This window comes from Budorcas taxicolor, chromosome 1 (assembly GCF_023091745.1).
Source record: "Budorcas taxicolor isolate Tak-1 chromosome 1, Takin1.1, whole genome shotgun sequence".
Classification (NCBI taxonomy): domain Eukaryota; kingdom Metazoa; phylum Chordata; class Mammalia; order Artiodactyla; family Bovidae; genus Budorcas; species Budorcas taxicolor.
Window position 1 is genome coordinate 130,615,255 of NC_068910.1, and position 16,060 is coordinate 130,631,314.

Here is a 16,060-nt window from a genome sequence, read left to right on the forward strand (position 1 = left end):
TTTTTTTGGTTTTTGTTTTTCACTTTCAACTCTTTATTTTGCATTGAGGTATAGCCAATTAACAATGTTATGATGGTTTCAGGTAACAGCAAAGGGACTCAGCCATACATACACATACATGAATCCATAACAGTGTGTATCTTCCCAATAGGGCTTCCCTGATAGCTCAGTTGGTAAAGAATCCGCCCACAATGCCAGAGATCCCAGGTCAATTCCTGGGTCAGGAAGATCCGCTGGAAAAGGGATAGGCTACCCACTCCAGTATCCTTGGGCTTCCCTTGTGGCTCAGCTGGTAAAAAATCTGCAATGCAGAAGATCTGGGTTTGATCCCTGGGTTGGGAAGATCCCCTGGGGAAGGGAACAACTACCCACTGCAGTATTCTGGCCTGGAAAATTCCATGGACTGTATAGTCCATGGAGTCACAAAGAGTAGAACACAACTTGGCAATTTTCACCTCTTTTTTTTTCACATGATCTTCCCAAGTGAAGTGAAAGTAGGGCCCTAACTATTCCTGCCCTTCTCTGGCAACCATAAGTTTGTTTTCTAAGTCTGTGAGTCTCTTTCTGTTTTGTTAGTTCATTTGTATCATTTCTTTTCAGATTCCAAATATTTAAAATTTCATATGATATTTCTCCTTAAGGTCTATGTTTCCTTATTGATTTTCTGTCTGATCTGTCCATTGATGAAAGTCCCCTACTATTATTGTGTTACTGTCAATTTCTCCCTTTATGTTTGTTAATATTTGCCTTACATATTAAGGTGCCCCTATGTTGGGTATATATATAATTGTCATATCTTCTTGGATTGAACCTTTCATGATTACGTAGTATCTTTGTTTCTTATAACAGTCTTAATTTTAAAGTCTATTTTGTCTCATATGAGTATTGCTATGCCAGCTTTCTTATGATTTCCGTTTGCATGAAACAACTTCCCCCATCCCCTTACTTTCAGTCTGTAAATGTCTGTAGGTCTGAAGTGGGTCTCTTGTAGACAACATATTTGTGGGTCTTAGTTTTTGTATCCTCCCAGCCATTCTATGTCTTTTTATTGGTGCATTTAATCCATTTGAAAGAAAGTGAAAGTGAAAGTCATTCAGTCATGTCTAGCCCTTTGCGACCCCATAAACTCTATAGTCCATGGAATTCTCTAGGCCAGAATACTGGAGTGGGTAGCCATTCCCTTCTCCAGGGGATCTTCCCAACCTAGGGATTGATCCCAGGTTTCCCAGGTTTCCGCACTGCAGGCAGATTCTTTACCAGCTGAGCCACCAGGGAAGCCCTTTAATCCATTTACATTTAAGGTAATTATCTATATGTGTGATCCTATTATCATTTTGTTAATTGTTTGGGGTTTGTTTTTTGGAGATCTTTCCCTCTTGTGTTTCCTGCCTGGAGAAGTTCCTTTAGCATTTGTTGTAAAACTGGTTTAATGGTGCTGAATTTTCTTAACTTTGTCTGGAAAGCTTTTGGTTTTGCCATCAGATTTGAAGGAGAGTCTTGCTGGGTAGAGTACTCTTGGTTGTAGGGTCTTCCTTTTCATCACTTGGAACATATTGTGCCATTCCCTTCTGGTTTGTAGAGTTTCTGTTGAGAAATCAGTTGATAACATTATGGGATTTCCCTTGTATGTTATTTGTCTTTTTTCCCTTGTTGCTTTCAACATCTTACCTTTGTCTTTAATTTTTGTCAGTTTGATTAGTATGTGTCTTGGTGTGTTCCTCCTTGGGTTTATCCTGCCTGGGTTCCTCTGAGCTTGCTGGACTTGGCTGACTATTTCCTTTCCAATGTTGGGGAAGTTATTATCTCTTATTATCTCTTCAAATATTTTCTCAGGGTTGTTCTCTCTCTCTTCTTCTGAGACACCTATAATGCGAATATTGGTGCATTTAATGTTGTCCCAGAGTTCTCTTAGGCTGTCTTTATTTCTTTTCATTCTTCTATATTCTGTTTTACAACAATGATTTCCACCATTTCACCTTCCAGGTCATTTATCCATTCCACTTATCTAGGATTTATCTTGTTCCTTCATCTGGGACATAATCCTATTTCTTATTTTGGTTAGCTTTCTGTGATTGTGGTACTAGGTCTGGAAGCTATGGGATTGTAGTTCTTGTGCCCTCTGGTGGATGAGGATAAGAGGCTTGTGCAAGCTTCCTGATGGGAAGGACTGGTTGTGGGGATAACTGGGTCTTGCTCTGGTGGGCAGGGTCATGCTCAGTAAAACTTTAATCCAATTGTCTGCTGATGGGTGGGGTTGCACTCCCTCCCTGTTAGTTTTGCCTGAGGTAACCCAGTCCTGGAGTCTACGGGCTCTATGGTATGGCAGTTAGCAACCTCCAAGAGCATTTCCACCTGACTGCTGCTGCCAGTGCCCCTGTCCCCATGGTGGGCCATTGCTGACCCACAGCTCTGCATGAGGTCCTCGGACACTCACAGGTAGGTCTGACTCACTGTTCTATGGGGTCCCTGTTCCTTTTCCCTGGGTGCTGGTGCACACAAGGTTTGTTTGCACCCTCCAAGAGTGGAGTCTCTGTTTACCCCAGTCCTATGGAGGTCCTGTAATCAAATTCCACTGGCCTTCAAAGTCAGATTCCCTAGGAATTCTCAGTACCTTTGCTGATCCCCAAGATGGGGAGCCTGATGTGGGGCTTAGAACCTTCACAACAGTGCGAGAACTTCTTTGGTATTATTATTCTCCAGTTTGTGGGTCACCCGACAGGTATAGGATTTTATTTTATCATGATTGAGCCCCTTTCACCATCTTGTTGGAGTTTCTCCGTTGTCCTTGGATGTGGGGTATCTTTTCTTGGTGGGTTCCAGTGTCTTTCTGTCTATGGTTGTTTAACAACTAGTTGTGATTTTGGTGCTCTTGGTTTTGGGGTTTTGTTCATTTGTTTGTTTGGCCCCAGCCAGGAACCCTGCAGTGGAAGTGCAGAGTCCTAACCACTGGGAAGTCAGAGAATTTCCTGTTTTATCTCTTATATATCTCTTCAAAAATATATTCAAAAACTATTCCTATCATAAAGGGGGAAGTTATAAATTTCATATCAAGATCAAGTGACTTTGGCTCATGTCTAATCAAATTATGATAGATAAACTGAGAACACAACATATAGAGCAAGTGAGAATGTTTTTCTAGAAGAGAAAGACTGAAGCAAAGAGAAAGAATAATATAGAAAGCTTCTTTTCCAAGGGAGAATACAATCCTGACACTTCTGATAAAGTGTTATGCAGGTTTTTTCCCCCGCGTTTCTCCTGACACCAGCTGGGTATCCTACAATTCAACTCAACTCTAACACTATCTACCCAGAGAAACCATTAGATTCCTTAGGTTAAGAGCTTAGTCCCATAAGATTACTCCTACTTCAGTCACAAGACCAGGTTGTCTGTGCTTCTAACCAACTGGCTATAAATCAAAGGTTCCCATGACACCCTTCTTGAAAGTGAAAGTGAAGTCGCTCAGTCATCTCCGACTCTTTGTGACCCCATGGGGTGTAGCCCGCCAAGCTCCTCCGTCCATGGGATTTTCCAGGCAAGAATACTGAAGTGGGTTGCCATTGCCTTCTCCAGGGGATTTTCCCGACCCAGGGATCAAACCCAGGTCTTCCGCGTTGCAAGCAGACGCTTTAACATCTGAGCCACCAGGTAAGCCCATTTACTTACCTGAGTACCATTTCATTACAAAGGATATTAAAGAATAAGAATCAACAGCTGGATGAAGACATACACAGGACTCAAACGAAAGAGCTTCTGTGCTCATGAGTTTAGATCTGGCTAGGCAGCCACCAGAGCCTGTTGGGCTGCCGTCTATGGCGTCGCAGAGTCGGACAAGACTGAAGCGACTTAGCAGCAGGCAGCCTGTGGATGTGATCTGGTTCATCAGCCTAGGGGTTCTCTGAACCCTCCTATCCTTTTTGCTTTTTTAATGGAAGCTTCATCACATAATCTTAATTGACTAAATCACTGCCCATTGGTGACTGATTCAAACTCCAGCCCCTCTCCCCTCCCTAAAAATCATGATGTAGGGTTGAAAGTTCCAGTCCTCTAATCAGAGTTGGTTCCCTGAGCAACTAGTCCCCCATCTTTAGAAGATTTCCAAAAGTCACCTCATTAACAAAATCAGTTACGGCCATTTCATTAACATGAAGTCAGTTGCTGTTGAAAAGAGCTTAATGTGAATATCAAGACATTCATTTCACCTTGATGGCTCTGGAGAAATTTCAAAAGCTGAGGAAAAAAGACAGAAGTATTATAACAAAAGATGCTCCCATGCTCTGATGGCTTAGGAAATTCTAAGAATTTGGGGAGTTGTGAGCCAGGAGCCATGGACAAAGACTAAAATATATATGTGTTATACATCACAATATCACACAAGAATATTGTGGTCCAATATTGTGGGTAAACAGGAAAAATATCATTTTATATAGAGAGAGTAGTTGTGTATTAATACATACACAGATTTACAGATTTATTTTTATAAATTGTACCTTAGTAACAGAACTCTCATTTTATTCAGTTTATTCAAAGTAAATAACTTTAAAGTTTTCCTAGTCAAAGTAGTATCTTGATGAATTCTGAAATATGTACAGACAGTCCCTGACTTATGATGGTTCTACTGACGATTTTTCAACTTTTATGTTTTATGATGGTGAAAAGCAATATCCATCAGTAGAAACCATACTTCAGTTTTGAATCTTGATATTTTCCCAGGTTAGAGAATTAAGAGTACAGAAATACACAGAAAAACATTCTGTGTGCTTGATTGGAAGATAATATTGTTAAAGGTGTCAATACTACTCAAAGTAGTCTATAACTGGTAGCACTGTTGTATTGGGCAACATTTCTTCAGACTTGGCTCAGAGTTACAATTCATTTAGCATATTAAAGCTGACAACATGGAGACTTTTTGCAGGCCTTCCCAGACAGTGGAATTTTCCTACTAATTTGCCACATTAGATTATAAAATATCTCATTAACAGTTATTTTGCAGAGGAGTCTAAGAACATGCAGTTGTTCCATTTTCTTGCTAGACTTCAACTTGTTCCTTTTTTACAACTCTGTCATCTTCCACATCACACTTATTACCAACCAGAATTTTGGAACATCATCAATGTCTTTAACTTAAAGAATCTGTTCTCTCAGATCTTTTGTATCATTAAATGTGAACTGTGCTGTGTAGGAATAAAATAAAGCAAAGCCTTGTCCATGTTTCATGTACAAATCTATCATCTCTGTAAATGGCCTATTTCTATATTATCCAAGATTTCAAGCATATACTGTTTTGCATCTACTTTAACTTGCTTTCTACAATCATCTTCTATGGCAGGATTATATTTTCAACAAAAATTTCTTGAATAAAGTGTACAGTGAGAGTCAATTTTCCAATGACTCCTGAATCAAGAACTGCTAGCTTATACTCACACATAGTGCAAACTCGTAAGAGCTAGTACCTCTCACACTGTCCGCGGGGCCCTGCAGCCAAGAGCGCCCTCTGTGTCAATGCTTCTGTCACTCAGTCTGTCCTGTTGCTGCAGCTGCCAGGGCTGGTTTGTTTAAAAGCCCGACTCTGGGCAAGTTTTGCACTCTCTTCTCAATTTCAGGATCAGCTTGTCCAGCTCAGTAAAGATTTCTACTTAGATATTGATTAAGATTACAATGAAATTATATGATTATTTGGAAGGGGAAGTTGACATTTTAAATGTTTAGTCATTTAAGAATATATTTCTCTAATTAAATCATTTATGCTCTTTAAAACAATCTTATAGCTTATTTCATATAGTCCTTATACATTTCATTAAAATGTATTCTTAGGCATTTTATAATATATATTTTGATGTTATTGTACATAGGATTTTTTTCATCACGACCTACGACATGTGGAATCTTAACTCCGCAACCAGGGATCAAACCCGGGCCTTCGACAGTGAAAGGTATAAATTTGTTAGTTTTCAATAAAGTATACCTCCTGTTCATATTATATTGGGAAATAGGAGTGAGCAACACGGTTTTCTGGTTTTGTTTTTAGTATTAATTAGTTTTTATTTCAGTAGATATGTGGGAATCCATCAAATATTTGTTTGAAGAAAGAAACTTTTGATATGCAACCCCTTTCCCTCAACATATTAGATTTTAAAAAATATTTTAATTTTATTGGAGTATAGTTGATTTACAATACTGTATTAGTTTCAGGTGTACAGCAAAATGATTTAGTTATACACATATTCATTCTTTTTCAGAGTCTTTTCTCATATAGGTTATCACAGAATATAGGATAGGGTGCCCTGTGCTGTACAGTAGGTTTCTATCAGTCATCTGTCTTATATATAGCTGTGTGTGTGTGTGTGTGTGCTCATCCCACATGCAATAAATCTTATAGAAGAATTATTTTCTATAAAACCACTTAGCTAATTAACTGGCAACACTTTCCTAATTTACACTTGATATGTTGAGTAGGTTAATTGTTATAAAAGATCAGTAGAGTCATGGGCAATGAACTAATTATCAGAAATGTGATGAAGTTACACAGTCTATGTTAAATGTAGTTTGTAACTTCAAGCAAAGACTTCATTTTTACTGACAAATATCCTACAAAAACAAAACAAAATTAATAAAATATTAATGCAGGACATGTTATGTGGTATGTATTATTGTTTCATGTGTAGTAATGACTTAAATTAATACATTCATGTAATACATTACAATTTTTATTATAAATAGACATTCAGAGCATTCCCTTTGCTTGATGAAACTAAGGTGAAGAATTGAACTAATCTGTGATCACATTTCTAGAAAACTACATTTTGTAACAAAATTTCTACTATTATAGTACTACACTCAATATAACAGCAAATTTGGAAAACAGCAATGGCCACAAACTGGAAAAGGTCCATTTTCATTCCAATCCCAAAGAAGGGCAATGCCAAAGAACGTTCAAACTACCACACAATTGCTCCCATTTCACATGCCAGCAAGGTAATGCTCAAAATCCTTCAAGCTAGGCTTCAACAGTATCTGAACCAAGAACTTACAGATGTAAAAGCTGGATTTAGAAAAGGGAGAAGAACCAGAGATAAAATTTACAATACCTGTTGGATCATAGAAAAAGCAAGAGATTTCCAGAAAAGCATCTACTTCTGCTTTATTGACTATGCTAAAGCCTTTGATTGTGTAGACAAACTGGAAAATTCTTCAAGAGATGGGAAGACCAGACCACCTTCCCTGCCTCCTGAGAAACCTGTATAAAGGTCAAGAAGCAACAGTTAAAACCAGACATGGAACAAGGGACTGGTTCCAAATTGGGAAAGAAATGTGTCAAAGTTGTATATTGTCACTGTCCATATTTAACTTCTATACAGAGTACATCATGTGAAATGCAGGGCTGGGTGAAACACAAGCTGGAATCAAGATTGCCAGGAGAAATATCAATAACCTCAGATATGTAGATGACACCACCCTTATGGCAGAAAGTGAAGAAGAACTAAAGAGCCTCTTGATGAAAGTGAGAGGAGAGTGTAAAAGCTGGCTTAAAACTTAACATTCAGAAAACTAAGATCATGGTATTTGGTCCCATCACTTCATGGCAAATAGATGGGGAAAAAATGGAAACAGTGTCAGACTTTATCTTCTTGGGCTCCAAAATCAGTGTGGATGGTGATTGCAGCCATGAAATTAAAAGATGCTTGATCCTTGGAAGAAAAGCTATGACAAACCTAGACAGTATATTAAAAAGCAGAGACACTACTTTGTTGACAAAGGTCTCTATAGTCAAAGCTATAGTTTTTCCAGTGGTCATGTATGAATGTGAGAGCTGGACCATAAAAAGGGCTGAGCACCAAAGAATCAATGCTTTCGAACTGTGGTGTGGAGAAGACTTTTCAAAGTCCCTTGAACTGCAAGGAGATCAAGCCAATCAATACTAAAGGAAATAAACCCTGAATATTCATGGGAGGATTGACGATGAAGCTGAAGCTCCAATACTTTGGCCACCTGATGCGAAGAGCTGACTCATTGGAGAAGACCCTGACACTGGGAAAAGATTGAGGGCAGGAGGAGAAGGAGGCGACAGAGGATAAGATGGTTGGATGGCATCACCAAATCAATCGACATGAGTTTGAGCAAACTCCAGGAGATAGTGAAGGACAGAAGGACAGGGACTGGCGTACTGCTGTGCATGGGGTCACAAAGAGTTGGACACAACTGAGCGAACGAACAACAAACTCCACTTCACTTGCAGCACTTACCTTAACAAACATAGTTCCTGCTCATAACACTTCATCTCAGGATGAATCCATTTCCTTTTGGAAAAAATAATCGCTGAATATTACATTTTACTTGTTTATTTAACATTTTACTACATAGAAAATTTTGAATATAAACAAAAACAGAGAGGAGTTCCCTGGTGGTCTAGGGGTTAGGTTTTGGTGCTTTCACTGCTGCAGCCTGGTTTCAATCCCTGGTTGGGGAACAAAGATCCTACAAGTTGTGCAGTGTGGCCAAAAAAATTAAATACAGAATAGTAAAATTTCATGAGTCTATCATTCAGTCTCAGCAAATATATATCTCTTTAGCATAGTGATTTTGAGGTTCATTCAAATTGTAAAATGCATCAGTGATCCATTACTTTTATTGCTGAATGGCATTCCATTGGATGAATACACAGTTTGTGTAGTGTATTCATCCAATAAGGAGATTTGGATTGTTACCAACATGGCAGTTATGAACAATGCTGCTATGAAGAGTTGGGTATACATCTTTGCATAGATAAATGTTCTTATTCCCTTGGGTAGATTCCTAGGAAGAAACTGCCAGACAGTTTTTCAAAGTGACTCTATCATTTCACAGTCCAACCTGCAGTTTCCAGTTGTTGTATGAACATTCCAATTTCTCTACATTCTTCTGCATGTCCATTTATACATCTTTGCTGAAAAGCTCATTCAAATCTATTAACTAGAATAATAGGATTTTTAATCGGAATATTTGTTGTCTTATTTTGAGATGTCTATTACAGATACAAGTCCTTTCAGATAGATGACATTTTCCTTCTGTCTGAAGGATGACCTATAACATATCCTATAGTACAGATCAGCTGGTGATGGATTATTTCAACTTTTGTAGGTCTAAAAGCATCTTTTCACAGATGGCTTTTCTCAGAATGTTCTGAACTTTACAGTGTATCCTTATTGATGTTTGGGGAGGGGCTGGTGGTTGCCTCCTTGACTTAAGCCCTGATAATTACCTGCTATCTTCCTTCTGAATCTTTGTGCACAGATAATTGGGAAGAGCCACAATCAACAGCTCCAAGATCCATTTGATAAATACAGAAATGAGTTTTCAGAAGAATTTCAGGATATAGGCATAAATCTTTAAGGCAAAAAAAAATGTTATAGACTTACTAAAAGGGGTAACATTACAAAAAACACAGAGCAAGCTGATAATAATTTAAGAGTATGTAAAAAGTTAAACATATACACAAAGGTTAATCTTTTCCATTTTATTACCTATGAGCTTTTTATTTAATTTACTTTTATATTTGTTTAATATACAAAGAGGTAATAAATTTAAAGCCTTTACTTTTTTTAATACATAATTAAAAATCTGATATTATATATATAAGATTTCACATCTTAACCCATAACATCTTTTTGCTAAACAGACAAAATGTAGTCCAATGAGATAGTTACATTCTTTTGTTCATACCAAAACTTTGAAATCCAGTGAATAATTTGTATTTATTGGCATATCACAATCTAAATGCTAAATTTTCATCAGAAATACTTACTCTGAATTTAGAATTCATAAAATTTACAGTTGAAAGAGTATATTCACATATGCAAGCTGTTCTAAGCATACTAAAAAGCTTCCCAATAACTGGATTAAATGTCAGCATTTAAAGTTTAAGCTAAAATTCAGTAAAATTAAAAATTCAGTACCTTGGTAGAGCTAGGTACATTTATGTGTTTGGTAGCTGTGTTGAGCAGTGGCTACAGTAGTATACAGAACAACTCTAGAGAGTAATTAAGTGGCTGGGAAACAAAGATGGCTTCAATCTTGTACCAGTTCCATACACGACTTACCCAAATGCATGAACAAAACATTTCCTTGTTTTAAATATGGTAACTAGTAAGTTGTAGAGATCAGATATACCCTACAGGATGAATGTTGGGGCAAAACAGTTATCTTAGTATTATATAAGTTTCTCGTAACTTAAAATGAAATTTCTAGTAATAGCATTTCACAAACACATTACAAAAGTGCTATATCACAAAAAAATTTATTTCAAAGTAAAGACTATGTGCCTGGTAAAACTACACTATTTAATTAATAGGATCAGAGTGTCAATGAAGACATGGCTATTTAAGGTAAATGCAAACAGTTTGAATAGTTTTGTAAACTGTAAGTAGAAAAATAAATATTTATAAATTAATACTTTATATGCTGTGCTGTGCTCAGTCATGTTCGACTCTTTGCAGTTCCATGGACTTTTGCCTGCCAGGCTCCTCTGTCTATGGAATTTTCCAGGCAAGAATACTGGAGAGGGTTGCCACTTCCCACTCCAGATGATCTTTCCACCCCATGGACCAAACCCAGGTCTCCTGCATCTCCTGCATTGGAAGGTGGACTCTTTATAACTAGTGTCAACTAGGAAGCTCAATATTTTCTATATTTGATTTAAAATACTTGTATATGAACTTTAAAATTAAATTAGATACTATAAGTTTAGGCATATGTACATTTATATATGTGATTGTGCTTCCCTGGTGGCTCAGTGGTAAAAAATCCATCTGCCAATGCAGGAGACTCAGCTTCCATCTCTGGGTCAGAAAGATTGAAGATCCCTTGGGGAAGGAAATGGCAACCCCCTCCAGTATTCTTGCCTGGGAAATCCCATGGACAGAGGAGCCTGGTGGGCTACAATCCATGGGGTCACAGAAGAGTCAGACACGACTTAGTGACTAAAGAACAACACAACAACAAATATGTGATTATATTAATACATTTTATAAAAGGTATTTCCATGTATGGTCATAAGTGGTGTTCAGTTCAGTCGCTCAGTCATGTCCGACTCTGCGACTCCATGAATCGCAGCACGCCAGGCCTCCCTGTCCATCACCAACTCCTGGAGTTAGTCTTATAGTTTTATTGGTAGTGTTTATTCTTGTCTGATTTTAGTATTGATGTTAGGAACTTCAAATACATAAATGAGGCCCGAGTGAAGGTTTTCTCCTTGTACTGAAATGGGCATGTAACAGGAGAATTAGCACAGCATTGGCTTGAATTCTATAACTTACCTATGTTTTGGGGTGGTTGTTATTAGTCTATTCAGTGTCTGCAGCTCTTTTTCAGCAAATTTTCTTAATCATGTGTTCTTAGAAAATTTCCTTCTCTCCATTGCCATTAAAAAAAAATATTCCATAGTTTTTCAGTTGTCTCCACATCTTTAGTTATATCTCATTTCTATGAACCTCTTCCCAGAGGAGGGAATAGAGCTTCATAAAACCTGGAGAAGAAAAATCCCATTTTCCAAATTAGATAGACCAGGTTTCTGATAAATAAATAAAAAGAGGAAACCATTTTGAAGAATGTGTTATACATTCAGGTGTAGGGAACATGAGGTTCCTTCTTAGTTTCTAAAAGAAGCAAAGTGTGGGAAAGAAGACAAGGGAGACCACTGTCTGCTGCCCTGAGGTTAGGCAGGACAGACAGAACTGAGTACAGAGAAAGTTAAAGAGGTAACATTTCCCAACAGGAACAAACTAAATTTCACAGGACTCAGCCTCCTAGAGTCAAGACCCAGGAATTTACTTAATCTGGATTCCAAGCCTGGTTGAGGGGAGAGATCGTGGGAAATTCACAGCGGTGGTGTCCTGGGAGATTTGAGTGGGAAGGAAATTGTGTTATGTGACCACCTCCTCTCTATCTCTTGCTCCACAGCAAAATGGAAGAAGAGTCATGAACGCACCTCGTTCACCCACACACAGTATAAGGAGTTGGAGGCTCTGTTTAGCTGCAACATGTTTCCAGATAAAAACCTCCAGAGAGAACTTGCTTTAAAACTCAATCTACCAGAGTCAACAGTAAAGGTCTGTCTGATCATCGGAGATGTGCTTTGAACCCTCATTCAAATAACATTCTACTGTTCAGCCTGGAAATTCCCTCCTTAAAACAGTAACACTTCATTTATTGAGTCCCTGCTGTGTGCTAGTACTGAGCTGGGCACGCTGTATTAACACATGTTGGCTTTATTATCATCTAGTTTAAAAGATGAGGAAAACTGAGGTTTGGGAGCAAAGTGGCTGGGTTACAGAGATAATGCATGTAGGTATCACTGGAATTGGAACTCCAGAGGCATGACAGAATTCACATTAGAGAAATGCTGTCATCCAGACACACTCTCATTTAGGGTCTTCTCTAGCAAAACGCTGCAATCATTTATTCACAACATTACCAACAGACAACAACTCCAACCTTTGAGTCTGCTGAGCCCCCCAATTTTTGTTACAATATTGTTCACTGTTCAGTTCGGTACAATCACTCAGTCGCGTCCAACTCTTTGTGACCCCATGAACCACGCCAGGCCTCCCTGCCCATCACCAACTCCCAGAGTGTCCATTGAGTTGGTGATGCCATCCAACCATCTCATCCTCTGTCGTCCCCTTCTCCTCCTGCCCTCAATCTTTTCCAGCATCAGGGTCTTTTCAAATGAGTTAGCTCTTCCCATCAGGTGGCCAAAGTATTGGAGTTTCAGTTTCAACATCAGTCCTTCCAATGAACACCCAGGACTGATCTCCTTTAGTATGGACTGGTTGGATCTCCTTGCAGTCCAAGGGACTCTCAAGAGTCTTCTCCAACACCACAGTTCAAAAGCATCAATTCTTAAGCCCTCAGCTTTCTTTACAGTCCAAATCTCACATCCATACATGACCACTGCAAAAGCCATAGCCTTGACTAGATGGACCTTTGTTGGCAAAGTAATGTCTCTGCTTTTCAATATGCTGTCTAGGTTGTTCATCACTTTTCTTCCAAGGAACAAGTGTCTTTTAATTTCATGGCTGCAGTCACCATCTGCAGTGATTTTGGAGCCCCCAAAAATAAAGTCTGACACTGTTTAGACTGTTTCCCCATCTATTTGCCATGAAGTGATGGGACTGGATGCCATGATCTTAGTTTCTGAATGTTGAGCTTTAAAAAGCCAACTTTTTCACTCTCCTCTTTCACTTTCATCAAGAGGCTCTTTAGTTCTTCACTTTCTGCCATAAGGGTGGTGTCATCTGCATATCTGAGGTTATTGATAATTTCTCCTGCCAATCTTGATTCCAGCTTGTGCTTCATCCCTCCCAGCATTTCTCATGATATACTCTGCATATAAGTTAAATAAGCAGGGTGACAATATACAGCCTTGACGTATGTATTCCTTTCCTATTTGGAACCAGTCTGTTGTTCCATGTCCAGTTCTAACTGTTGCTTCCTGACCTGCATATAGGTTTCTCAAGAGGCAGGTCAGGTGGTCTGGTATTCCCATCTCTTTCAGAGTTTTCCACAGTTTATTGTGATCCACACAGTCAAAGGCTTTGGCATAGTCAATAAAGCAGGCAGATGTTTTTCTGGAACTCTCTTGCTTTTTCCATGATCCATCGGATGTTAGCAGTTCCTCTGCCTTTTCTAAAACCAGCTTGAACATCTGGAAGTTCACAGTTCATGTACTGTTGAAGCCTGGCTTGAAGAATTTTGAGCATTACTTTACTAGCGTGTGAGATGAGTGCAATTGTGAGGTAGTTTGAGCATTCTTTGGCATTGCCTTTCTTTGGGATTGGAATGAAAACTGACCTTTTCCAGTCCTGTGGCCACTGCTGAGTTTTCCAAATTTGCTGGTATATTGAGTGCAGCACTTTCATAGCATCATCTTTTAGGATCTGGAATAGCTCAACTGGATCAACTCTACTAGCTTTGTTCGTAGTGATGCTTTCTAAGGCCCACTTGACTTCACATTCTAGGATGTCTGGCTCTACGTGAGTGATCACACCATAGTGATTATCTGGGTCGTGAAGATCTTTTTTGTACAGTTTTTCTATGTATTCTTGCCATCTCTTCTAAATATCTCACTGTAGAAGCCTTCTAATAGTCTTTGAAAATCCTTCAGTTCGAATTCTGCACCTCTCCTTTGCTTTTCTAGAGTTCAGGACCTTTTCTCTGAGCTCCCAGCACAACCTCTGAAAAATACTTCCTTTGTTTCTCTTTCCTCCGAGGCCCAGCCCAGATCCCTCACGGTTCCTATTGACTCCATTCTTACCTACCTCTGCTTTCTCAGAACTCAGTATCATAGTGACTTGGAGAGAACATGAGAGTTACAATATGAATTTTTTGACTCAGGAAAAGCCTCAGCCCCCTTCTCCAGTAACAGACTATAATTTCCTCTCTTTCCCCACTCCAGATTTGGTTCAGGAACCGGCGGTTCAAAATGAAGAAGCAGCAGCAGCAGCAGCAAGAGCAGCAATCACTAAAGCCACCAAGCCAGGTCCTTCCAGCCAAGGATGTGCCCACAGCATCAACCAGCCCTCGTTCTTTTCTCCTTGAAGTTTCAGATTCCTATAACTCCCTCTCATCTCTGCCCTTAGACCCTTTCCCCTGGGCGGGGGACTCTATGATCATGGAGATTCCTACAAGTGATGTCCAAATGCAACATCCTCAATTGGAGAGGCTAGTGGCCTCAGTTCCTGCTCTGTACTCTGACGCATTTGACATCACCCAAATCATGGAACTGTACAGTCTTCCTGATGAGGATGACATCACCAACTCTTCCTTCTATTCTCTATTTCAGTATCTCTCACCAACAAGGCCCAGTTAGAATAGAGTTCTTCTCTTATAGTCTTTGCTGATTCAGCTGTAGGTTTATTTCCTGGGAAGATCTGCTTCAGTGTGACAAGCTGGAGCTTTGCAGTCTATAGTCCACAGGACAGCCTGGAATTCCAGAACCCCTCCATTACGGTGCACTTTGGGTTTCTCTGATCCAAGTACTAATAAATATCAGTATAGAAAAAGGATCTTCTTGCATGCTCTTTCATTTGTCTGTTTTTAACCCAAATATTTGGCCCAGTGTTACTTTGATTTCCATGGAAATATTGTAAAAACTAGGGAGTTTCCCCCAAATATAGCTCAGTACTATACAATCAACCCTGTGACTCTTGCTGGAGAGGCCTTTCCAGACCCATAGATGGCCAATGAGACTTCAAAATTCCCTCTTCCCAAAACTACCTTTGACTTTTTAAAAGGTCAACAGCCTCTAAGGGTCATCCACTTTTAATGGCAGCAGGTTTATAAACTCACATTTCAAATGACAGCTAAGCAAGTTTTCTAGCTACATGGTTAGCATAAAAAATTTATAGCAATTCTCAAGCCAATAATAAAGAAACACAAAACAAAATAAGAACCTCTCAATGAAAAATATAAAGCGTCTGGGAATTAACTAAGAAAATTAAGAACTTTGTACTGAAAACTTAATAACTTGAATAATGGACATTGAAGATGTATTGAATAAAAGGCATTTGAAGCCATAAAATAATCAATTTAACAGGGCTAAAATCATATAAAGCATGTTCTAGAAATACAATGGGATGAAATTAGAAATCAATAATAGAAGAAATTCAGGAAATTTGCAAACATAGGGATATTAAAAGGCACTCCTAAATAACCAATGGATAAAGAAGAAATCAGAAGGAAAATTAGGACATATGCAAAGATTAATGAAAACAGAAACACAATATACCAAAACTTATGGGATGATGCTTATAATTGGTACTTAGAAAGAAATCTACAGCTATAAAAGCCTATAAAGAATAAGATCTCAAAATCAACCTTTTTTAATAGTAGGGAGGCTGGCATAGCTATGTATGTTAAATTAAACTTTAAGGCAAAACATTTTGTTGGAAGTAAAAGTATATTAAACAAAGAATAAAAGGAACAATTAATCTGAAAAATGTAATAATTCTGAATGCGTATCAGTCAGTCAGTTCAGTCGCTTAGTCGTGTCCAACCCTTTAAGACCGCATGTACTGCTGCACGCCAG

General features: G+C 38.7%; 1 protein-coding gene and 1 pseudogene across 1 annotated transcript; one reads left to right on the forward strand and one right to left on the reverse strand.

Moving 5' to 3' along the window:
- Window positions 1-4,881: 4,881 nt before the first annotated feature.
- LOC128054306 (ras-related protein Rap-1b-like) lies at window positions 4,882-5,425 on the reverse strand (annotated as a pseudogene).
- A 3,281-nt stretch (window positions 5,426-8,706) lies between these two features.
- Window positions 8,707-15,003, forward strand: ARGFX (arginine-fifty homeobox). Its single transcript, XM_052645129.1, is given in 4 exon segments — window positions 8,707-8,742; window positions 11,835-12,080; window positions 14,429-14,843; window positions 14,846-15,003. Coding segments are annotated over 4 exon segments (855 nt in total).
- The last annotated feature ends 1,057 nt before the right edge of the window (window positions 15,004-16,060 follow it).